The sequence below is a fragment of the Podarcis melisellensis genome, assembly GCF_964234715.1.
Source record: "Podarcis melisellensis genome assembly, chromosome: 9".
Lineage (NCBI taxonomy): Eukaryota > Metazoa > Chordata > Lepidosauria > Squamata > Lacertidae > Podarcis > Podarcis melisellensis.
This window is the reverse complement of record NC_138541.1, coordinates 12,818,993-12,844,610: the sequence shown is the minus strand read 5'-3', so window position 1 is coordinate 12,844,610 and position 25,618 is coordinate 12,818,993. Positions and strand designations below refer to the sequence as shown.

General features: G+C 42.9%; 2 protein-coding genes across 11 annotated transcripts; both read left to right on the top strand.

Annotated features, from left to right (window-relative positions):
• Positions 1-6,947, top strand: HNRNPDL (heterogeneous nuclear ribonucleoprotein D like). 6 transcript variants are annotated; one of them, XR_014172050.1, is made up of 9 exons: positions 2-269; positions 2,774-2,942; positions 3,043-3,204; positions 4,367-4,498; positions 4,616-4,730; positions 4,958-5,125; positions 5,411-5,503; positions 5,889-5,993; positions 6,685-6,947. XR_014172050.1 is itself a non-coding variant. In XM_081926469.1 (8 exons), exons 1-7 carry the CDS (start codon positions 130-132, stop codon positions 5,479-5,481), a joined length of 957 nt encoding a protein of 318 aa, XP_081782595.1. In that variant the 5' UTR covers positions 2-129; the 3' UTR covers positions 5,482-5,503; positions 6,685-6,947. The 6 variants fall into 6 exon arrangements, 4 of the variants coding, with proteins under 4 accessions (XP_081782597.1, XP_081782595.1, XP_081782594.1 ...); XR_014172051.1 differs by having other exon boundaries at positions 6,681-6,947; XM_081926469.1 differs by lacking the exon at positions 5,889-5,993.
• Positions 6,948-11,496: 4,549 nt separating this feature from the next.
• HNRNPD (heterogeneous nuclear ribonucleoprotein D) lies at positions 11,497-25,578 on the top strand. 5 transcript variants are annotated; one of them, XR_014171621.1, is made up of 9 exons: positions 11,497-11,960; positions 17,452-17,620; positions 17,745-17,906; positions 19,332-19,463; positions 20,826-20,925; positions 21,660-21,809; positions 23,919-24,016; positions 24,330-24,436; positions 25,248-25,578. XR_014171621.1 is itself a non-coding variant. In XM_081925279.1 (8 exons), the coding sequence occupies exons 1-7, from the start codon at positions 11,755-11,757 to the stop codon at positions 23,984-23,986; spliced, it is 987 nt and encodes a 328-aa protein (XP_081781405.1). In that variant the 5' UTR covers positions 11,497-11,754; the 3' UTR covers positions 23,987-24,016; positions 25,248-25,578. The 5 variants fall into 5 exon arrangements, 3 of the variants coding, with proteins under 3 accessions (XP_081781405.1, XP_081781406.1, XP_081781404.1); XR_014171622.1 differs by having other exon boundaries at positions 23,919-24,436; XM_081925279.1 differs by lacking the exon at positions 24,330-24,436.
• Positions 25,579-25,618: the final 40 nt, after the last annotated feature.

Genomic DNA, 25,618 nt, shown 5'->3' with positions numbered 1-25,618 from the left:
TCTGCCCGGATCTCTTGTTACGGCCGCCATTTTAATACTCTGCTCGGCTTCGCTCGCTTGTCCCTTCTCTCGTCTTGTCTCTCTGTGTGTGTGTCTGTTGTGCGCGCTTCTTCTCGGCCCTTCTCGGCCATGGAGGACAACACCGACTACGGCAGCAGCAACAACAACAACGCGGGCTCCGGCGCCGGCGGGGACGACTTCGCCGAGGGCTCCAAGATCAACGCCAGCAAGAACCAGCAAGATGACGGGTACGAAGGGCAGCCGAGCAGGTGGAGGAAACCAGCCTCGCGGCGTGGCGAGGGGAGGGGGAGGAAAAGAGCGAGGGCGCCATTTTGTCCTGTAGGAAAAGTAAATGGCGGGAAGGAGGGAGGGAGGGGGGGAAAACTGAGGCGGCTCGGCCACGTGACTAGGCCGTTCCCACGCGAGCCACGCCTCCCCGGGCCCCTTTTGTGTGTCCTTCGCTCCGCCCCCCGCCCGCTCGCGCGTTTCGTCCTCGGCTTCCAACTGGGCGGAGCCGGGAAGGTGCCCGTTAAGGCGCCGTGACGCAAGCGGCAGCCTATGGGGGAGCGCGGTGGGCGGGATCAAGGAAAGCTGGCGCCGCCGCCGCGTGCGCAGTGTGGGAACCGGGGAGGAGTAGTAAGGGGCGCCTGTTTCGCGTGCGGGGAGGTCCCAGGTTCGATCCCCAGCGGGGGGCTAAGGAGAGACTTACCTGCTCTGCAGCCCTGGAGAGCCGCTGCCGGCCAGGCCAGTGTAGGCTTCGTTGTGGGTGAGGCTCTCAAAGCATCTTGCTGGGTTCTGGGCGCACTTGATCTCTGCCAAGGCTGCGCTCATCACAGGATTGCTACACTAGTGCATTTTGCTTCACTTATTTATGTTAAGTTTTTGTCCCATCCTCCCCCACCCCGTAAGGCGCTCGTGGTCCCCTTTGCCCTTCCATTAAGTTTAAACGCCACAACAACCCTGTGAGGTAGGTTAGGGTGAGAGCAAGTTGCCGAGGGGGGATTGGAACCCTCCCAGGCCCCGGTCCTGTGTTTCTCAAACTTGGGTCTCTGGATGTTGTTGAACTACAACTCCCATTGTCCTTAGCTAGCAGGACCAATGGTCAGGGATGGTGGGTCTTCCAGCTGTTGTTGGACTATAACTCCCAAGTTGCAGAAACATTGCCCTACTCCCAACAATCATAACTGCTGCACTTTGCCTGGCAACAAATATTAAATTATTATTATTATCATGCAACATCACTCTTGAATGTAGTTGTCTTCTTTGGTGATCACTCGTAACCGAGTAAGATTGTTTTACATGAATATGGTCTTAACGGTGTGTCTGTGACTGTGGAGGCCAATTCTGGATCCATACATCCTTCCACAGTGGAGTCAGAGGTTTCAGGTGGTAGTTGATCACAGTAAGGATTTGCCAAACTGCACCTTTCTCTTAGCACATTTCTCCTTTTCTGATTTCTTCTGCTTCAAAGGCCATGATGCCTTTGGTAAAGGCTGTTCTTCAGTAGGAGCGCTCACAGGCCAGTGATTCTCAGTTGTTGGTGTTTATACTACATTTTTAAAGATTTGCCTTGACAACGTCTTCAAACCTCTTGTTGTGCCATCCTTTTGATGATGCTGGATTGCAATTCCCACTATTCCTGGGTGTTGGCCATGCAGGGCCGCATAGTTCTCTAAGGCCTTATCCCAGTCACCTACAATATGAAATCCCCATTGACCTACCTTTCAGGGCTGTTAAGACTGAGAGCATGGTTAGTTATCTGCACTTTCATGTTATCCTGCATTTCGAGTTTTCTTGAAATGTATCATTGTTGCAAGACTAATCAAAGCTGATAGTTGTCTTTACTTATGCAAGTTTCCTGCTTCCAGGGAAGGATGTCTAATGTCATTCTTTCTGTCCTGATTCCATTCTAAGCTCAAGATAGGATGAGCAGTTAATCAAACACGTACCTTTCATTCCTGTTGCAAAGTCTTAAATCAGGATAGATTGTGTTTGCCTGCCAATAACATCCAATCCATATACTTTTACTTGGAAGTAAGTCCCATTTAAACAAAATAAGCTTCACACTAAGCATGGCTAATACTTTCTTTGCGTGAATGAAAGTGTCATAGAGTTTCTATAGGCATGTGTTTTAAACCATATATACATTTACTGTTGTGTAGAGGCATTAGAAATTACAAGAGTTGTTATAATCTCAGAATAGACACAGAATGTGTTCCGCTTCATGAAAATGTTAACCTATACTTGGCTACTCTTGTATTTGGGCTTTTTGAGATTAAAATGCTTTCTCCCCCAAATAATGGAAAATAAAGATGACCTTGTAGATCAGCATTGAGAACTTTATGCCCGCTATTCCCATGGTAGGGATAAGAGATAGGACTTTAATATATAAAAATGCAAGGAGCTTTACAGTCACCTTTGCTTACAGTTTGAACCACATATGCAGGACAAATCAGTAGAGCAGTATTCTGAAGGATCCCCTTTATGCCAAAAATGAGGTTTTGGATTTTTCTTACTAACTTGTGACTGTACATCGTGTGACATGTTTTAGTTTTTCTAATTTATGTGGAATACAATAGAGACATGGTAAATGAGTTGGGGCAATCAAGCATAGTTGTCTATCTTGCTTAATAATTTTGTTCTGTATTGGTTAGTGTAATTGCCTTACTTTAAATTTATTAGCTACCTTGCACATGGAAAGTCAAAACATACATTAAATCTATAATGTTTTGGGAAGGTATAATTTAATCAAATCTCTGTCCTTTCATTGCAGTAAAATGTTCATTGGAGGCCTAAGCTGGGATACGAGCAAAAAAGATTTGACGGAGTATTTGTCTCGCTTTGGAGAAGTGGTGGACTGCACAATTAAAACAGATCCTGTCACAGGGAGGTCTAGAGGCTTTGGCTTTGTGCTTTTCAAAGATGCTGCCAGTGTTGAGAAGGTATGTAAGTCTTGGTGTTAAATGGCCATAAGTAGCATCTCTGAATACTTATGAAATATTTTCATTTTCTGAGTCTGAATTTGAACTCGTGTATTTTTAGGTTTTGGAACTGAAGGAACACAAATTGGATGGCAAGTTAATAGATCCCAAAAGGGCAAAAGCTTTAAAGGGGAAAGAGCCACCCAAAAAAGTGTTTGTTGGTGGACTGAGTCCAGATACATCTGAAGAGCAAATAAAGGAATATTTTGGTGGCTTTGGAGAGGTATAATCTTTGTTGTTGTCTTTGTCTAGCATTTTTTGTGCCCACAGTTGAGGGGTATTTTGTGGCATACTTACTGGTAAAACATTGCTTGTTCTAAATTGTACAAGAAGCCTGCAACTTGTGCACATTTAACTTGTATGCATTCAGCTTTACATGCTTGGCCAAATTTAAAAAGGGTTGGACACCCAGTAAAAAGAACGTGGCAATCTCATCCAACATTGCACCCAGTGTGTTTTGACTGTAATTTTGGCTTTAGGCATGATCCCCAAAAGTTGAGGGCTTAATGTAATATAGTAGTTTTGAATGACACTGTCTGCATTTGCATACAACAGTAAGCTAGACCTTCTGAGTGAGCAGTGTTTCCTGGTCACTCCTATATTTTGATCCTCTGGCACAATCAGGATTAATGTAGGAGGGAGCTCTGACATCTCATTATGTCCAAGTTAGAGATCAGAGTTTGCTGCAAGAAGCTATGATCAGTAAAGCTGATTCAAAATAGGCCAGAAATTCTGGCTTATTATGTGCAGATGTGACCTTTGAGTAGCTTGATAGCTTTACTCATGGGGTCGTTGACTTTGAGAGCTTACAGTGGGAATAAATGGGAACAATTTGAGAGTTGCGTTTACAATGGAAGTAGGGGCATGGGTTCGGATTTTTACACTATTCAGTTAAGACTTATTGCAAGCTGCCTAAAATATTAATTATTGGTTGATGCACTGTAATGCATCTGGTGCTTAAGAGTAACATAAAGAAAAGATGATCCTTGTCTCAAAGAATTTGTAGTCTAAATTGCATCAATGAGGTAAAAGTAAGAGGGGTGAAGGAAGGACTTCAGAGGGTAACAAAAAGAATGAGGGAAGAGCATTGGATGAATGTGAGTAAATGTAGCTTGAGTTCAATCAGAGTCCAGGGGAAGGATTTGAGAGCATGTAGAAGTTAGAGATTTAGTTTTAGGCATGAGGGTTTGCAAAAAATGGGATGATAGAGGTTGGAAGCTGGAAGAGTGAAGGTATATACACATTGCAAAATAGGGCCAAGAGGATGAAGGAAGGCTGTGTTGGCTGGGACTGATGGGAGTTGTAGATCAAAACACACGGAGAGCACTAGTTTGGTGAAAGCTGACATTGGGTTAGGTTTTACAGCTTTTAACTGTGATTTTCAGATAGAAAATATTGAGCTTCCCATGGACACGAAGACAAATGAAAGAAGGGGTTTCTGTTTCATCACATACTCAGATGAAGAACCGGTAAAGAAATTGTTGGAAAGCAGATACCATCAAATTGGTTCTGGAAAGGTATTGCTTTGTGTTTGTCACTTGCCTTTTCTCTTGCATGCAAGAGCGATAATAGTTCAGAATGTTAAGTCCTTCGTGTATGTAGCATTACAGTTCTGCACTTTTGTTTTCATCTAGTGTGAGATAAAAGTAGCACAGCCCAAAGATGTATATAGGCAGCAACAGCAGCAACAGAAGGGAGGCAGAGGCGCTTCATCTGGTGGGCGTGGTGGTTCCAGAGGACGTGGCAGGGGTGAGTGTGCCTTAAATCTTAACAGCTGAAATGTGTCTCCAGGAACCATCTGAATCAGGTGTTGCAACCTGAGGGGGTGTTCTTGGAGTGATACTACATTGTAAGACTGAGGGGAGAGATGGTTCTACCTTCTTTTAATTTGGGAGCCTTTGTAGCTGAATATTAGAGTAAAAATGTTTTAAATAAAGCAGTTCTAAAGATTTCATGTCATAATCACTTTATTTTAGGTCAAGGTCAAAGCTGGAACCAAGGGTATAACAACTATTACGATCAAGGATATGGAAGTTACAACAGTCCTTACAGTGATCAGAGTTACAGCAGCTATGGTGGATATGATTATTCTGGGTACAACTACCCAAGTTATGGCTATGGACAGGGATACGCTGACTACAGTGGTAAGCCTCTTTTCTTTCAACATTGCCTCTAGTTCATACTACAGATTTAGGGTAGTTTTATCTTTCTCATCCTGGCATCTATGGGGCAGGAAGAGGAGGGTATTGCGTATTTCTTTATGCATTTTTACTTGTGGGAGTTTCTAAGAGTTGTGTGAGTCTGTATTGAAACTGATAGAGGTTTGTGTAAGTATCTGTAACGATTCCAATAATAGTTTGGTACAGCATCTTTTGAGTCTCCTGTGGTTTTGAGATGGACTTTTAAGCTGCAATTTCTCTCCTGAACAGGACAGCAAAGCACTTATGGAAAGGCTTCCCGAGGTGGCGGTAATCACCAAAACAACTACCAGCCATACTAAAGGAAAACCTGGAAAGAAACAGGTGTGTATTGAGTGAAAGTGTCACCACCCATACGTCTAATCTAATTTAAAGATCAATAGACAAACAAGTATAAACCACTTTTCTTGGATAGCCTTTTTCTAAAAAAAAACTTTTTTAAAAAACGTGTTTTGAAATGTGTTTTTAAAACTCTTTACTTTTAAGTGTCTATAGATCTTTAACTCTGTAAAAGGTGGTTCATCGTCCTTAGTACTTCAGAGAAACATAAGAGTTTTTCTGCTTACATTGTGTGCCAGGTGGTGTAGAGGAATAATTAAACTTAATAGAAGTGTTAACCAACAGGTAAAGTACTGAAATGGGTACAACTTAAGCAAAACAAGATTGTTGTCTTCTAACTCTGACATTATACCTTGTTTGTACCCGCCAGCGGGAACTTCATTGCAGGCCGTGTGTCACCCTGACCACGTCTATCTCTGGGGGTCGCACGTTGCAGGCAGAGCGCAAGGCATACACCAGAAAACGCTGTCCTGTGGTATGGTCTCTTCCAACTTCATGTACCAGTGTAAAGATTAAAGTGGAAAACTTCAGACTTTGGCTTCTTTTTAAAAATCTTCTTTGAAGATTTAAGTGTCTTAACTTAAAATGGTTTTTTACAGGAGTTAAAGTGCATAAATGCCTTTACAGCTTAATCATTTTTGGTCTTCTGTTTAGTGTTGTATATCAATTGTGGAACCTCGTTTTAAGTGTTCGTTCTTTAAGATTTAATGCTTGCTTTTTTCTTTTATAGCTATTAGTGAATTCTACAAACCTAAACGAACTTTTAAATCTGGAAACATTAAAGATCATATGCAGATGGCAGTTTCTATTTAATCACTTGGCTAACAATAATTTTCCTTGTATTGCCACTTTCTCTTTCCCGCTAGCAGTTGAAGCCGTGAAAGGCTCTTCTACAGCTTGGTTTCTAGTAAACCAAGAACTTCCTTGCTGAGTTTCTGCAGTTCTTTGACATAGCTCCATCATTTGAGCTGAACTGGGACGCCTGGGCATGTAAAGTGCAATTGGGTCATCAGAAATATTTCATGTTGACAGAGATGCATATGATCTTTAACAGTGAAGCGAGGAATAAATAGAGGACTTAAAGCAGTTCATGAAAATGGACCTTTTAAAAACGATTGTAAACGTTGCACTAGTCTCATAATGTTTTTTGTCTTGGTTGTAGGTAGATTCTACAGCAAAGCCATCTTGCAGAACATCAGGACTGACTGGAGGGTGGTCTTCGTGACATGAGATTATTTTGTAAAAGACTTTTAGTGTATGACACAACAGTGTCCAACTGTACATAGCGGCCGAATAGTTTTCTTTATGGTTTTTACTTTTTGTCCTTTTGTCATCTGTGTTATGATGCCAATGTGGTTCTTGTGTTTATACAATTTTTATTTGTATTTCTTTGTTGAATGACCCAAATAAAAATGCTTCTCTTCTGTGAGTGCTGTCTTCAGCATTTTGAGAATACCACGGCGGTTGTATCAGGCTCAAGAATACCATTAGGTACTTGTGAGCAATATTGCAACATGTTAAACCCACACAGTGTGTGCTAGAGAAATTCAAGGGTATGTGTGTCTCAACTGTATTCCATGCTGTACTGCAACATGATTCTATCACCGACATTTTCATTTTAAAAATGAAGAGACTTTATTGATTATAGAAGCAAGTGTGTTCTTTTATGTTGATATATAGTCCCTAATCTATGTATGATGCAGCTGCATGGAGGAAAGTCATCTCTTTTCTTTGAAAAACACTGAACAGAAACTGAAACATAACCTAGGTTTACTGAAAATGGTTGGCTGGTCGTTTGGGTGTTTTTTTAAAAAGAACATTTGCATTGTAATTAAGTTGTGCAGCTAAGGTATTTTTACTACTAAGGAAGACAAAATGCTGTTTCATTAAAATACAACAAACTGATCTAATCAAAAGTTTTAAGTACTAGGAGGGGTGTTTGTCCATAGCTCATGCTTTGACACCGACTTGGCAGTTGCAGCCAATACAGTCTAAACACAATGGGATGATGCAGTGTGTCTACTTAGCCTTAGTTATGATAATGACAATCACTGGCATAAACACTAGGGCTTTCAAATGGAATCCAAGAACTTTGTCTGATCTTTCAAAAACTAAAGGTATGAATAGTGTTTAGTCTCTCCATCCCCCTGAGCTTTATTTTCTTGTAAACGAGAAGGCTGTGTCTCAGCAGTCTTTAGATTTCTACAGTCCAGTGGCCTTAACAGTAAAAGGAATCTAAGATAGAAATGGAAACGAGTGCTAGTCCGCAGGAAAAGCAAACCCTATGAAAATAATCAGTGCCTGGGGAGTTTACTCCATGAGTACCTGCCCTTTCATTATTGTTCCCTTATCTAGTATTACATGGTATTTGGGGATGTGGCTTTTTCAGTGCTGCATTCTTTCTATATAAAAGAATATATTAATAATAAAAACGATAGTCTGGGTTTTATGAGGCAAGAGGCTCTTTCTCATTGCTACCGATCAGTGTGGGCAACCATTTCCCCACAAATCAGACTCTCAAGTCATCTCTCCTTACCTTAATGTTGAATGGTCACCAAAAAGGACCTCTGACCATGATAGTAATTGAGCAGTTTATATAATGGTGCACATTGTTTCAATGTCAGTATGCAATAAGGTAAAGGTAAAGGTACCCCTGCCCATACGGGCCAGTCTTGACAGACTCTGGGGTTGTGCACCCATCTCACTTAAGAGGCCAGGGGCCAGCGCTGTCCGGAGACACTTCCGGGTCACATGGCCAGCGTGACAAAGCTGCATCTGGCGAGCCAGAGCCGCACACGGAAACACCGTTTACCTTCCCGCTGGTAAGTGGTCCCTATTTGTCTACTTGCACCCGGAGGTGCTTTCGAACTGCTAGGTTGGCAGGCGCTGGGACCGAGCAGCGGGAGCGCACCCCGCCACAGGGATTCGAACCGCCGACCTTTCGATTGGCAAATCCTAGGCACTGAGGCTTTAACCCACAGCGCCACCTGCGTCCCATCAGTATGCAATACAGTACATGTAATCTGAGAGGGAATCCTACTTCCCCACCCTTTTTTGCATTTAAAAAACTTTCCGCTGTGTCCTGCTCATCCTTAGATGTTGCCACCAGTTCTTTCAAGAGAACCAGCGTGGTGTAGTGGTTAAGAGCGATCTGATGAACCGCTCCTCCACATGCAGCTGCTGGGTGACCTTGGGCTAGTCACACTTATCTGAAGTCTCAGCCTCACCTCAAGAGTGTTGTGGGGGAGGAAGGGAAAGGAGATTGTTAGCCGCTTTGAGACTCCTTATGGGGCGTGAAAGGTGTGATATCAAGGTAAGTCTCAGGTCCTAGGAAGGTAAGGAAGCTGCCATTTGCCCTAGTCAGACCATTCAGTAATATATTTCCTATGATGATTTGCCTCTATCTTGAAATGCCAGAGTTTTATCAAATTTCTAAACCATACAAAGATCACAGAGCAGGTTACAATATACTGTAAAACAAAAATAGCATAGTAAAAACCATTTGCGCCCCCCCCCCCGAGTTTAAAAGGCTATGCAGTCGTACCTTGGCTGTCGAATGGAATCTGTTCGGGAAGTCTGTTCAACTTCTGAAAATGTTTGACAACCAAGGCGCAGCTTCCGATTGGCTACAGGAGCGCGTTCGGGAGCCAAAACGTTCGAGTCGCAAGGTGTTCGGGGTCCAAGGTACAACTAGATTGTTTAATTAGCCTAAGGCCTGGGAAAAGAATCATATATTTGCCTAGTGTACAAGGATATTTAATGAGAGCCCCTGAACATCAGGAAGAGAGTTTGCCCTTTAACATGAGACTTTGAGGCAAAGCATTCTCTCACTGACAGACTAGCATGTTCCCCTTCATAAACTAAGGGTCTTGTATATTTTAAAGACAACTAGTTTAGAACTCTAGTTTCATAGAATGCAGTCTTTCAGATTCAGTAAGTCAGCCAGTAGGCAGGCGTGTATAATACTGGGAGGGAATTGTAAGCAGTTCAGAAAGAAATGAAATGCCAAAAAGAACAGTGATAACTACTAATTAAGACTGACGATTCACAAGAAGCTGTTGCTGATAAATCCTGGCAGCGTTACTAAAAACTTGCGAGCCAACCCAAAAGTGACAGCACTGAACCTCTTGATGAATTTTATTCATGTTAACGGTCTCCTCTTGAAGCTCACTTGTTCCAGTATGGCAATCTGCTCTGTGCCACCGGTGAAATTCCTGTATTTAAAAAATGCTCTGTTTGTACTATATAATCCAGGCTGCTATGCATTTTTGGAGGTTCTTAGTACAATATTGTCTGTCGTTTAATTTTGAAATGTGTCATTGCTTTCAGATTTGCAGAGAGGTGGTCGTTTCAGTCTTTTGCAGCAAAAACGAAGGGCCTCGTGGCGCCTTAAAAGAGGTTTATTATGGCATGGGCTTTGGTGAACCACAGTCTGCTTTATCAGGTGGATGAAGCTGATGCTTTTTGTTTTTTTTAAAAAAGATGGTATTTTGATAAATAAAAGTGGGTACTGGGCATGTCTCACAAACCCATCTCGTGTCTTTCTCGCATCTCATACAGCACTGCACAAAGCGCTTCTCATCGCTGAACGTGTTATGGACGCGCGTGGGATTGTTCACAGGATCGTTCGCCTGTTAAATGCGGGCGGAAATTTGCAAACGCAATAAATGCAATAGCAAACGGTTCTGGTTCTGCAGGCAGTGCAAGATCTGGCGGGATTATGTTCATAATCCAGGACAGCTTTTTTTTTTTAAGTGCTTTTTATTTTTCATTAATAACAGTCCAATGCTGGCCACATTAATACAATATCAATACAATCAAAAGAGCCTATTAATTCAGTTCCGAATTAAACATTTTTGGATGACTTCCCGTGTTCTGGTTATCAGGAGTTGATGTGATTCCTTGGTCCTGCTCCAAAATACAATAGTTCCGATCTTAATCCTTTATTTTAGCAGCCACTGGTCTAATCCAGGACAGCCTTGAGCCACCGCCGCCGCCTCCCGCCCTTCCCTCTCCTCCTGCGAGGGAGTCGCGCTTCCATCTCCCCGGAGAGACCCGCTCCCTTTGGCCCAGACCCTCGCGGGATCTCCGGCTCCGAGACCTCCTCTTTCAGAGCGCGCACGGAATGGCGGCGCTTCTGTGACAGGAATAAAGGGAGTCCGAGTGGCGCTCCGGGTTCTTAGTTCTGTGGGAGAAATAAACCTCCTACATCCGGGGTTTGTGTTGTGAGGCCTGTGATGGCGGCCTGCCTATTGTCTGCTGCTCCCTTATTATTCACTCCCCGCCCTTCAGTTTTATTTTATTTATTTATTTATTTATTTTATTTCAGTTTCATTTGTGCTTTTTAAAAAAATAATATTTTATTAAGTTTTAACAATAAAGAAATTCCAGAGCAACAAATAGAGAAGAAAAACACAAAAATACAAAGTTACAAAATACAAGAATACAAACATTTAACATAAAAAGGAAAAAGAAAAAAAACACACAAAAAACAAAAATCCCTTTTTTTATTTCTCACCTTTGATTAACTTATTTTCCTGACTTCCTCACGCCTCCCTTTTTTATATCCCTTTTAAAAATTGGTTCAGCAAATTCATACCCCAGTTTCATTTGTGCTTTTATTGTTTTGTAAAAACTGCTGCGGACCTGCGTTTTTTTTTTTTTGTTTTTTAAACTTCCCTGGGATTACTTGAGGGAAGCTGAGGCAGTCGTCATAATAAATAAACGCAATAACAACAAACAACAGGCCCGAAGGGGCTCAGTATAGACAATTGGCTAGACTAGAGGAACGGAAAAGTCGCCACGCCGCCAGCGACGGCCCCTCTAGCTCCCCCGTCCGCCCGCGTCTCTATGGTTTCCTCTAGCAAAAAACGATCTCGAGGCGAGGGAATGCGCGCGCACGGCGTGAGGGAGGAGGGAAAGAAAGAAAACTGGGGCGTCGGTCACGTGGCCGCGCCGCCGCATTCCTTCCGTCGGCCATTTTAGGTTGGGAACCATCGAGGCGGCGCCATTAAAGTGCGAGAAAGGAGGGAAACGCCAGCAGCCCGCGCTTGGCACGTCGTCGCCGCCGCTGCCGACGCCGTCGCGGTTTTCGTCGCGGTCGGGCAGCGCAGCCCTTACTGACTCCGCTCCACCCCCCCCGCGCCTCGCAGGATCCCGCCTTCTTCTCTCCCCCCACAAACCTTCGGCGACTCTCCTCTCTCCCTTTTCCTGTGAGACCAGCCGGCCGAGACACCATGTCGGAGCAGCCGTTCGCCGGAGATGCCGCTGCCGCGGAGGCTTCGGAGCAGGCCGAGCAGCTTGAAGGGGCCTCGGGCAACGGAGGAGGCGGCGGCGGCGGCGCCGAAGGAGGTGGCGGCGGTGGAGGAGGCGGCGGCGGTACCGGCACCGGAGAATCGGAGGGAGCGAAAATCGACGCGAGCAAGAACGAGGAGGATGAAGGGTAGGCGAGCGGGTGGTGGAGGAGGAGAACGACGGTGGGCCTCATCCCGCCTCGCGTTGACCCGCCTGCTTACTCCCGAGTCGGGAGAAACGTAATTATTTCCTAGGGGAACCTCCTTTTCCGCTCCCCAAAATTGGTTCTGCTGCCCCCTCAGTGGTGCTTCGCTCCGCATCTCCCCCGCTTCCCCTCCCCCTCCCCGGGTAGTCTTAGGATGGAGATGCGCGAGTCCCCCGGGGAGGAAGGAAACGGGGGTCGTGGACGCGCATCTCCCCCCCAATTTTTTAATTGGTTTTTACAACATTATAAACAAACATATAAGACAAGCAAACATAAATCACAGCCTTATTAAAAATTACTCTTATTGTTAAGTGACTTCCTCGCTTCATTGTTTTCAGTTAATTTAATTTAACATATTTAACTAAGTAATCATTAAATTTTGTCCATTCTGGTGCTTTTATCTGATGGCTTCCAAGTCTAAGCGGGCGAGCGGCGCTCCTGCGCCTCGGGCGACTTCCGAGGAGCAGCTAGCTGCCTGTTGCAAGAGCGATCTCTTCGTTTCGTAGCCTTACTTTGCTCCGCATACGGGGGGTGGGGGTGGGTTGTGCGTGTGTGTTTCTGGTTTTATGGCCCTCGAGACCTTGCCCGTAGGGTCTGCGTTAGCGAACCCCGCGTGGCTTCTAAAGAAAGAATGGCCCCCGTTTGCTTCGGCAGCCCTGCCGACTTTGTAAGGGAGAAGAGTTGGAAGCCACCCTCGGGTTGCAACGGAGCAAAATGCATCTAATGCAGAGGGGGCTGCATGGTGCGAAAGTGGGTGCTCCGGTGTGCATAGTCTGGGCGCTGTAAACATGCACTAAAACTGCAGTGTAGAAGTGGCTGTCAAATGCAGACGATGCCTTGTAGTCTTTATGAATGAGCCCTGCTGTTTTTTTGTTTTTGTTTTAGCCCGGGATGCATGAAAACAAAAGAGTTGTATCGCTGAGAGTAGACAGTCACAAGGCTCATTGTTTTCCCTGCAGATGGACTTGCGCTGCTACCTCGCTAGAAATGACGCGTGGAGCCCATTCTGTGCAAATTTTCAGTTTTGTATTGTGCAAAAGACAGTCATATAAGCTCATGCAAGAGCTTGATGGTACACATTCTGTAGCTCTCAAAACGAATGCGAAGCTTTCCACTGAGCCCTCTTTTGTCTGGTCATGAAACCTACTTTTTACTTGGTGGTCCCATGGCATTCTCTTTATCTGTGTCTTGTGTTAGTGGCTGCAGAGATATGTGGAAATCCTGGGTGAAAAGCCCATCCCCATTGTTTATAATGAGGGTATCCACTATCTGGCCGAAGGTTGCATTGTCTTTCAGTGGGTTAGGTTGGTCACCTAAGCAGCTTTCTTACTTTGAGACTTTTACAGTGTGGAAAGGATAACACTATGTTCCCTCAACTAATGTATATTGCATGTCTTATGTAATGCATGGGGGGAAAATGTTAACAGGATAGCTGAGCAGTATCCTTTTGTAGCATATACATAAGTAATTTACTCTGGTGATTGCCATTCATTCATTTGTACCTCCAAGCCTAGAGTTTTGTAATGTAGTTAACTGGGGGATGACTTTAAAGGGTTCCATTTATTAGCTTGTAAAATAAGAAGCAAAAGGTAGCCATGTTCCCCCATATGGGGGAAGAAACCTCTAAAATCCACAGTTGGACAATATTTTTATTAGGACTAGCTAAAATGTAACAAAAATGTGGCAAGCTTTTTGGAGTTCTGGATGACTATAGCAAAACAACAACTTAAGAGACAACCAAATATATCTCTTATCTGAAGGGTAAGTGTGCCAGTAATTATCAGATACCAGTAATTATCTGGTATCTGAAGAAGTGTGCGTGCACACGAAAGCTCATACCAAGAACTAACTTAGTTGGTCTTTAAGGTGCTACTGGAAGGATTTTTTTTTGTTTTGACTATGGCAGACCAACACGGCTACCTATCTGTAACCAAATATATATATCACAGAACTAAGCAGCTGCCAAGTACATACTTTAAAGTGACCAGCCGTAAAGCCAGATCTTTAAAACTGGGACAGAAGAAAAGCCTTAGCCAGATGCTGAAAAGACAGCAAGTTGGGTGCCAGGTGGCCTCCCTAGGGAAATTATTGCATAGTGTTGGGCTCAAAAATACTGCAGCTCTCCTGGCTGGGCAATGTTATTGAGATAGTGCTAGTTAAGGCATAGTAAGTGACCTAAATCACTGGGCCTCGGCATGATGGTCTCTGCTGCTATTTTATGCGATGATACTAAGTTCAAATATGAGCATACCTTTGCTATTAGCATTAAGCCTGGGCTGTTGAAGAGTGCATAGACTGTCCCTCAACTGTGGAGCACTCTTGCCTTTGAAACTAAGCAAATGATGGTTCCTGGTTTATACAATACTGAATGAGTGCCACTGAGAACCTTAATAATTATTATTAATAATAATTTTATTATTTATATGTCGCCAGTCTGGAAGGCTTACAACCTATCTAAAAGCATAATAAAAACACGTCAGTCCTTAAAAACTTCCCTAAACAGGACTGCCTTCAGATGTCTTCTAAAAGTCAGGTAGTTGTTAACCTTGACATCTGAAGGGAGGGCATTCCACAGGGCGGGTGCCACTACCGAGAAGGCCCTCTGCTTGGTTCCCTGTAACTTTACTTCTCGCAGTGAGGGAACCAGCAGAAGACCCTCTGAGGAGAACCTCAGTGCCCAAGCTGAGCGAATGGAGTGGAGCTGCAGGGTTAACCACTTGTGTTAAAGCTATGTCCACATAGGTTGAACCAATTCCTTTCTGGGTAGCTGTTTTACTGCCATAATATATAAAGCAGGCCATAGCTGACTTTTGAGCATCTGTACATGTGAGTAGTTTTGTTTTTTAATGGGCTTTGCTCATGGTCTTTGGAAATAATTGTACCCCTTATTTATGCCTCTTGCCTTCTTTGGTCCTAAAATGCTGTCTTGGCATGACTTAATTAGCAGGAATAATTTCTTCCTATACTTGTGAAATCTTTTCATTTCTGGCCTTGCCTAATACAGTAGTAAAGAATGTAATAATGTCTACAAGATGATCCAAGGACATTCCTGCACTGCTAGTAATCTTGTTTTCTGATTGATAAGGATAGTAGATGTGCAGCTGGATAGCAGTTTCATTTTGTACTGAAGTGCTCCGAATCTGTGAAACTAATTTGTGCTCTAAACCTGAAATGTTTAACAGTCAGAATTTCCAGAAGGGAACTCCGAAAATTGCAATACTTTTACAGATGCTCAGTGTTAGATTCATTAGACCAGTGTTTCTCAAACTTAGGTCCCCAGCTGTTGTTGGACTACAACTCACCATCCCTGACCACTGGTCCTGCTAACTAGGAATGATGGGAGTTGTAGTCCAGCATAAGATGGGCACCCAAGTTTGAGAAACACTGCATTAGGCATTCCGTTGTCTACTAGATTACAATTATTGGACTTCCTGCATGGAAACTGTAACAGTTAAACCTGTAGGAGTTTGCATTCCAGGTGTGGTTCTCTAATGCACCAATATCTTCAGTGAGAAGGGAGGCCTGCACCACAATATTATCAGTAAAGGCAGCTGTTCAAATAGTACATTTGAGTTGTATCTTCCACTTGGAGTGCTCAGAGCACCATAGAACAAACCAAACTTGTAAGTATCCATTCACTTGGTATGTTCTTAATAATCATGTGCAGGTGACAAGACAGGGAAGACCTCGACAGTTCAGTGGTGAAGTTCAGTGTATCACAAATTACTGAGCATGAACAGCCCAGTACAAAGATTGTATACTAGCAGCCTCTGTCAAATTATTTGCAAGATTGTAACAAACACATGCCAAGTTAGTTTTTTTTATACAATCATTAAAAAGAGATTTTTTTGGGGGGGGGTAACTTTGTATTCCACATTCACTTACATACCTGTCTTCAAATTTATTTATTTTTGCATGAGCTTATCCTGAAAATAGCTTCAGGAAGCCTGCAGCTCTTATGATTTCTCTTACTGCTCTTAGTTAGCGCTCAGCCTTCTGGGTGGTTCTTTTTACGTGAAAGTTGCAGCTCAAAGATGGGATGTTACTTCTAGCAGCAACCCATATTGCATCACATGGTGTTTCAGGCACAGCTGTAGTTATAAGGTGCAGCCTTAAGATAAGGAAATCCCTGACTGAATGCTAGGTGGTGAAGGGACAGCCTCCTGAACAAAGCTAGTACGTCCCTTTTCCGGTACAGTTACAACACTGGGAGTTGGTCAGTAGGCTGTTTCCCCCCACTTTACCTGTTTTAATCTCAAAACAATTTAGGCTAACCCTTCCCCCAAGCTGTGGCTTTCTTAAGTATTATTCACTGTTCATTAACTCTGTCAAGCACTTTTCTGTGGGGAGTGGTGGACATGTCTCGACCTCTTTGCTTGGAAGTAGCTCCTGGGTTACATACTTGATTTGGGAGAGGTCTGTCATCATTGATAGCAGTGCTGTCTTGTGTGAAAATCATTGTAATCACAAAACTAGTTCATACAGGACTTCTGCAGCCTTGACTGTCATACTTTTTTTTTTAAAGTTTGTGCACTTCATTGCTTTTATACCATACAAACATTCATGGGGTTGGATTCAGGCTTCCCATTAGTGGAAGGGTTGGGGTTAACTTTACTAATTCCTCCTTTCCTTTCTGCAGTTCCCACGCCCTTCCCCTGAGATCTGTTCCAGAGAGAGGGAGCTCTGGAATCGCATTGAATGTTGCTCTGGAGGCTTAAGAGGGAATTGGTGAAACTTTCTTCCCCCCTTTCCCTTCCTCAAGCAAGAGCATCCACTGCAATCCAATGGGTTGCAGAAGGGCCTTGATCCAGTTCATTGAAGTATATTCACTCACAAATTAGCAGAACTGGAACTAGCACATCATTAGGATTCTTGATGCTTAGTGTAAAGCTTTTATTGTTGACGTTCTGCATTTTAGGCAACTGGTTTGTATTTGCACTAGCCTGTAAGAAACCCAAACCGTTCACAACAGAACAATAAAATCAGCCAGCTTTGGATGTGGAATTTAAATAGCACCAGCCAGTTTATGTGGTTACTTCCATGCCATATAGCATATAGCAGCGCTATATGTTTAAGTAATGTTCTAGCTATTAGAAGTATGTTGGGCTGCTGAGGTGGGTGTTACCTTGGGATATGCTGGGGTGGTAAAGGGGTGTAGGGTTTTGCTTTTACCACAGCCTTCTTGTTGCAATTCTGATTTGTTTCAGTAGTGTATTCATTATAAAAGGGGTGTGTAGCCCTTTTTCAGATGGCTCGCCAGTTGTCCCCCCCACTGCTTGTTTTGGCAGGTACCTAGGTCTATGGGTGTGGGGTGGGAGAGAACACCAGGCATTGCATTGGGGCGGGTTATCTAATGGCTATTCACATTGCTCTGCTACTGTTCTAGCAAAGCCCACTAAAGTCTGGACGTCTGAACATTTGTTTTCTTCTGCAGGAAAATGTTTATCGGTGGCCTCAGCTGGGATACTACAAAGAAGGATCTTAAGGATTACTTCACGAAATTTGGTGAAGTTGTAGACTGCACCCTGAAGTTAGACCCAATTACAGGGCGGTCCAGAGGCTTTGGCTTTGTGCTGTTCAAGGAAGCTGAGAGCGTAGACAAGGTACGTGTTCAAGACGCTTTGTCATTGTTGCAGGAATTCAGAAAAGGTCTTTGCTAGTTCTTGCTGAGTATCCATGGAAATATAGTTTAAGATGCCATGTTTTTTATGTTTTATTTTTTTACAGGTCATGGATCAGAAAGAACACAAGCTGAATGGAAAAGTGATTGATCCCAAAAGAGCAAAAGCAATGAAAACAAAAGAGCCAGTTAAAAAGATTTTTGTTGGTGGGCTATCTCCAGATACGCCCGAGGAAAAAATAAGGGAATACTTTGGAGGTTTTGGCGAGGTAAGTCACCTGCCCTGTCTGTTTATATTGAGTTAGTTTGGTAATTCCCCTACCTCCAGAACTGCTCAGAGTGGCTGATAGAATCTCCTGAGCAACTTTAGGGTATGTATAGCAGTGGGGAAGGGAAATAGACACTGTTAGATACCACTCATACTTATTCACGACTTCCCCCAAATTTTTTTTTTGGAAAACAGTTTACTGACAAAAATGGGGAAGGACTTTTTTAAGGGGGGAAGGAAGGCCGAATTATTTCATTGCTGTAGGGCTAGTTTGACCCCCTGTTCAAATGCAGCCGTTGGGAATAATGAAACTCATGACAGTGGCTGCACCTAGGAGATCTATGCTTTGTATTCCTTACAGAGGAAGCTCTGAGAAAAGGTCCAGCTACCCAATAAGAAAGCTGTTCCTTCGTGGTACTTTTAATCTCTTGATTGCATGTAATTTTTGCTACATTACTACACTTTTTGGTGCTTTGTTGTCTCCACATTCTTACTACCAGTTTCTATCATGGTCTCAGTTTGAAGACATAGACATTTAGTTCATCCCTAAGAACTATCCTAAACCAGGTGCTTATTGGCTCCTATTGACTTCCCCCTACAAATCAGTTTAAAAGCTGCGTTGTGATGTTCTGGATGTTACAGTTGTGTTGGGGCTGATTTGTTTCCAGAGCAGTAGGGTACTTCCAGCTTCACTGAAATCAATGGGAGGCTTGCCCTGAGTTCAGCAGGATGTGGAGTGCACTGTTTATTATTGTTTCAGAACAAACCATAGCCTAATTGACTCAGACAATAAAAGTTCAAATTAAATATTAGAGTAGTAATATACTTAAGACAAACTGGTTGAAATTTTGCATTTGTAGGCCAGTTTCTTTTGAGAGCCTGAGGTTTGATATGTATTCAGAATTCTACTGAAATATGTTATACTTCAGGCATTTTTCACTTACGGTTAAATTGGCTCTGAACAATTTAATGCTTCTGCAATTAGCATAGTTTTCTTTCAGTAATTTAGTAATCCATGATGGGGTGGGGTTACCTCTGGGCACTTTCCTAGGTGCAGAGGCTTATTTCAAACATTGCAGCAAACCATGAGCAAGGACGCTTACTTAGTATGATGTTTGAATGGACAAATCATAGTCATACACTCTGAAGGCTATTTTTCCCAGAGACTTGGGTTTTGAGCAGGAAAATGGCTGTAAATAATAACTTCCCTGTACTTCAGTTCAGACTATGGTTTGGTTTCTAATTTACAGTTCATACAATCATTGATAGTAATGTTTGAATTTCAGATGACTACTTACATCCCGACTACTTACATCCTATATTGTTTTTATTTAATATGAACTTTGAAACAACGCTCTTCATGTGCTCTTAGCTATAAGCTGTTCAAAATACATATTTTTGTGTGATCTGTGTATCTCTTGATCAGGTGGAATCGATAGAACTTCCCATGGACAACAAAACCAACAAGCGTCGTGGTTTTTGCTTCATTACTTTCAAAGAAGAAGATCCAGTGAAGAAAATTATGGAGAAAAAATACCACAACGTTGGTCTCAGTAAAGTATGTTTCAAGCTATGATTCCAAAGCACCTCCTCTTTAGAAAGAGAATCCTGGTTTTGCTTGGTCAATAACAGCCAGCTCTTATCAAGACAGAAGAGTAGACAAGAAAACAGAAAGGGAGGAGTCACTGGTGGATGTTAGGGGTGAAACATTTGTTTAAAAGCATGCGTGCACACACACACACACACACACACACATACAGACACAGCTGTTAGAAATATTTACAACTCTGTTTTGAAAAAGTAATTTGAAATCGTCACTATATACTTGATAGTGAGCTCAGTTATCTAAGTGCTGGTCTTTATGTAGTTGACGACACCATCCATACAAAAGGGGGGAGGTATTAGCAGGCTTGAGGTGAGCCCCAAAGGCTTGCAGGAAAGCACACTTCTTGCGAGAGGGAGGGGGAATCCGAAAACAGCCCAGTGAGCACTGGACATAGGATATTGACTGTGCTGATGCCTTTTGTAGGGCAGGGCGAAGGGTGGGACAGAACCTAGAAAATCAACTGCTTGTGACATTACGCTGGGGGTGGATAACTGTATGTGGCCAGTGGGCCATATCCCTAATTCCCCATCTTTTGGGCCAGCGTCAGTGGGTGGGCTGGGCTACCCACTTGTCAAGGTTCAAAGTTGCTGCATCAAGCGCTTTGCAGGTGCGCTATCAGCGTAAGCCTCCCTTCAGAGGGGTTTGTTAGTGCCTTTCAGTTGGTGCTGATGGTGGGAGGTAATTTGAAGGTCCTTATTGCTCCTTTATAGCTGCGTCCTTCCCTGTCCCACACAGGTGGGGCATGGTATTGTGAAAATGGCCTCACAAGCAACTAGGCCCTCGAGCCAGAGGTTCCCTGTCTCTGGATTACGCCATTCAGTGTAACATTTCAAGCATTTAAACTTCAGTTTATGCTGGGGAGTTCATAACTACCTATGGAAACAGTATTTACCTCTTCTTAAAGAGCAATCCCTCTTCTGCCAGTGACTGGTAGATAGGCTTATTTGGAGCTTGTAACTTCCCACAAAAATGACATAGTTTACAAAACAGAAGCTAGTTGTCGCTTACCAGGAAATATTTTGCCGGTTAGAAAGATTAAGTTAAAGCTCCTGAATGCTGAGCGGCACCTCGATACCTCTTCAAAGCTCAATTCTTACTAGTGTTTTTGTGAAAATGAAGATTTAACACTTAACTATAATATAGCTGCAGTTTTTACCTGCTGTAAGTTTTGTTTAACTGGAGGTGCCAACTCATTCCTTAAATTGCATTGCTATTTTTGATGGATTTTGTAGTGTTAAAGTAAACTGGCATTGAACCTGAAAGAGCTGCTCACTTGCACTTTGCAGAAATAACTATTACTGACCATTCTTTCAGTGTGAAATAAAAGTAGCGATGTCAAAAGAACAGTATCAGCAGCAGCAGCAGTGGGGAACGCGAGGGGGATTTGCTGGAAGAGCTCGTGGCAGAGGTGGAGGTAAATTTTTTATTTAACTGGCACTGATACTTAATTCCAGTACCTGCTCGAAGATCTCTTCTCTTAAGTGCATGTTTCTCAGCTTTCTGTTTTAAAAATTCACCAAGCATCTCTGTGAACTCAGTGCGTCTACCTGATCTACAGCGCCTGCCCCTAGTGTCCCTTCTTGGTGAAGGCATTGAATCTTTTTATATTAACTGGCAGTCCTTTTTAAGAATTCAGGATTACAAGGAACCTGAGTGGTTGCTCACGGAATGAAGTTATACTTCAACATAGTGGAAAGCTAACTAACATAGCTTGGTGTTTGGCACAATGTAGCTCTTGCTGAACCATACATAACACCCAGTATACTTAAAATTAAAATAATTTACTTGGAAATTCAGTTCACTGATTTCAGTGGAATTCCTTCCAGTTAAGTGTGCATAATAGCACTTTATTTCAAAGACTTTAACCTTGCCAAAAAGGCTTCCAGAGCAGCTTATAAAGATCAGTAGTAAGAGTAGCACTTAAGCCATGAGGAAGAAAGAAGGAGAAAAGCAAGTTCAGGCACCAGTTCTTACAGTGCAGTTCCTACAGTGATCAGCTACGTTCCAGTAGCCTGACAACTGAGAAAGGCCCAAAAGCAACTAGGGTCTCAGCAGAAGGGATGGAGTAGCCCAGCTGCCTTGTAGAGTTTAGGACTGTTCATTTTAGGCTCTCTCCCCCCCAGTGACCATCTCTTACTTCTGTTGCAGGCCCCAGTCAAAGCTGGAACCCCGGATACAGTAATTATTGGAACCAGGGGTATGGCAACTATGGTGGATACAACAACCAAGGGTATGGTGGCTACGGAGGTTATGACTACACTGGCTACAACAACTATTACGGATACGGAGATTATAGCAGTAAGTGTAGATATGCTTTATATTTTGCATACCAGCAAATGCTGTTGATTCGGGTGGTGGCTACCAAATCAGAAAATGCTAGGCTTCTGTTTTTAGCAGAGGAAATCTGTTTAAGTAATTTGAAAGGCGGACCATTTAGCTAACGGAACACTGCACTTGCGTTTTTGGAGCGCTCTTTTGGGAGCTGTCCTCGGGATACGTCTGCACTGCAGCCCTTCTGCAGCTCATTTGTTTTTTCCCCTCCCTCGTTTTGTTCCTGTGAGAGCCTGGAGGAGAAAAGCAGGCTCAAGCCGAAAGCTAGTGCGCCTTCTCAATCAAAACTTTAAACTTGGAGGGTAGTAGACATTGTTCTTCACACACATTCTCAGTGATCCTGGCAGAAAGCTATGATCTTTTAGATGACTTTTGGTGATACGGTTATTAATCAGGTATATAGTGACTTGTGCCCAGTACCTAGTAAGCCAGAAGTGGTATTGTTTTTGTTTTAAATAGGCTTTCCATGATGGCACCAAGGTTGGACTTGTTGGTCTGCACTTAAATTCATACTGATTTGGCTTATTGACATCCAATGCCCTATTAAATGTATTGTATGGGGGATTATTATTTTACGTTATGAACTACCCTGAGATCTGCAAATGAAGGGTGGTATACAAGTAATAATAATAATAATAATAATAATAAAATTTATAATGCTTTTAGAGCCCCATGAGGTTGCAGATTAGTCTAATTACAAAAGAGGTCATATTCTTAAGGAAACCTTTGGTCATTAACTTGAAGTTGTTTGCTCTCCATCCTTCAAAACTGCTGGTGAGACGCGAACATCCCTCATTATTGCAACCACCTTCTGAGAGGAGATTTGTTGGAGTACCACCTTTTAACCTGACACTGCCTGCTTTTATTTTGGAGATCTTAGCCCCGCGGGAGCACATTCATCCGGTGCTGTATGAGCTGTGCTGTCTCCCGGTGGAGTACAGGAACAGGTTTAAGGTGCTGGTTTTAACCTTTAAAACCCTATACGGCCTAGGACCCTTGTACCTACGAGACAGCCTCTCCTGGTATGCCCCGTGGAGGACCTTAAGGTCTGCAAATAATAACACCCTGAAGATCCCAGTCCCCAGGGAGATTAGACTGGCCTTGACCAGAGCCAGGGCCTTTTTGGTCGTGGTCTCGGCCTGGTGGAACACTCTCTCACAAGAGACCTGGGCACTGCGGGACTTGACATCTTTCTGCAGGGCCTGCAAGACGGAGCTGTTCCGCCAGGCCTTTGGTCGGGGGTTCAGTCTGATTCTTTTCTTTTTGTATAAGAACAAGCATTCAAGAGGCTTCCTAGCCTGCTCACAGGTCTTTTATAAGACCAGTGGTAACAGTCGACCCTGGAGAATATTAATCACTCTCAATTTTACCCGTGGACTGCCATCTGTCCAGATTTTAATTTGCCCTGAACTAATTTTAAGATGTATTTTAATTACTGTATTTTTTGCTCTATAAGACTCACCTTTTCCCACCTAAAAAGTAAGGGGAAATGTGTGTGCGTCTTATGGAGCGAATGCAGGCTGCGCAGCTAACCCAGAAGCCAGAACAGCAAGAGGGATTGCTGCTTTCACTGCGCAGCGATCCCTCTTGCTGTTCTGGCTTCTGAGATTCAGAATATTTTTTTTCTTGTTTTCCACCTCCAAAAACTAGGCGCGTCTTGTGGTCTGGTGCGTCTTATAGAGTGAAAAATACGGTAATTGATTGCCTGTTTTTATGTTCTTAGGTTCTTTATATATTGTGTTAGTTTTATGATGTTAGCTGCCCTGAGCCTGGCTCTGGCCGGGGAGGGCGGGGTACAAATAAAAATTTATTATTATTATTATAGAAGTCTTTAATGAATCACCTTGTTGGGCTGGTGAAGTTTGCATGGCCTGCTTCTGTAAAAGTAGTGGTTTGTCCCCATTTATCTTGGAATTGACAGGCATAAAACAGGGCTCCGCTGTCCTATGTGTGGTGCTAGCACTGTGTGAAGAGCTTTCTTGGGGATCTAGCCTTTTACAAAATAAATAGATGGCCTTAAAGCTCAGTGGCCTCTTTAATTTCCGTGAGCCTTAAATTGCCTTTTCTCTTCTTTAGATCAGCAGAGTGGCTATGGGAAGATATCTCGGCGAGGAGGTCATCAAAATAGCTACAAACCATACTAAATTATTCCATTGGCAGCCTGCCCCAGACAGGTACGTCCCTCATTTGTTAGCTGCGCCGTAACTTTATACTTAATAGTAGCTGTTTTTGAGTACATTGCGTAAGATATTGTAATGATTGATGTTTTAAAATTTCGCAGCACCCAGAAGTGCTTACCGTAATGTAACGTAATGCCTTTGAAGATAAGTAACCCAGGCGCTCTTAAGCTTTTGCCTTTTGCCCTGTAAATTAACAAGTCAGTAAAGTTAACAGGTAAAGTACTGCTAATGGGTACAAATTAAGGAATTGCAGCGAAAACAGTATTGCCTACTAACTCTGATATTATACCTTGTTTGTACCCGCCAGCGGGAACTTCCTTGCAGGCCCTGTGTCGCGCTGACTTCCCGATTCTCACAGGCCCGCTCAATGCGGACAGGGTACGAGATGCTCACGCTCTCGAATGCTGCCGTTTGGTATGGTCTCTTCCAACATCCTGTATCAGCATTATAATAAAATGGATACTTCAAGCTTTGCCTTCACTTATTTCTTTGCTTGTAAAACTACTTGTAATGTAATTTTTAATGCATTTTTTACAGGCCCAGTAATGGTTAAATACGTCAGCTTTACTGAATAATTTTAACTGTTTGTTCTTCTAAGGATACAGCTTGTCTCTGGATTTTCCAGTCTTTAATTTTATATTTTATTAATCTATTTTAATGCTTGCTTTTCCCATTTTTATAGACGTTGTAGCAGTAATTGCAAGATGTTCTTGAGCTGAAGTCCTGTTGTGTCAACTCCTCTAACTTCTCAATATTATATATATATATATACTACACGCACCTATTTATAGTATACCTATTTTAATAACCCTTTCTCCTTGTTGTATTTCTCTTAATGGACAAGTAGTGCTGTTTTAGCTGGCAATTATAAGTCTTTAACAGAAGTGTTTGGGCCAAAAATAGCCACTTGCTAAGCTACTACCGTTACTCAGTGGTGGTTGAGCATTAAAGGGTTTTGGGGAGATTTTTACGGCATTTCGTGAATAAACAAGTATTTCTTGAGTAATTTCAGAGATGTGGAAAGACCCTTTTCCAAACAGTGGTGCACATGTGGATTTCCAGCTCATGGACTCTCCTGTTCAGCTTTAAAATAATAAAAAAAGCATATTTGATTAATGTTGATACAATATTTACATAGTGGGACATAGGGGTATCTAAACACTTTCTGTAACTTTGGCTAGAACTTGTGGCCTTCACAAACTGACCCCTCTTTCTTTCTCTCTAGGTGGACAAGCAGTATTCTCATTTGAAGATTCATTTTGAGGCGGCTCAGGCTGCCTGCTAATAGCAGTTCAAACTAAAAATTTTGTATCAAGTCCCTGAATTGGAAGTAAGATGTTGGTCCCTCTGAAGTTTGATTGCGTTCTCATTACAACAGAATTGCTTTCACCGTCTTTTTTTTTTTTTTGCTACGCTTAAGGATCAATTTGATTTATGCCCACGCCCATTTTGTTCCCCAGTATTGTAGAACAAAAGTCTTGTGTTTAAAGCCCAGTGTGACAGTGTCATGACGTAGTAGTGTCTTACTGGTTTTTTAATAAATCTTTTTGTATAAATTGCACTCGCTTTTTCCCTCTCGGGAACAGGGAGGCTCTT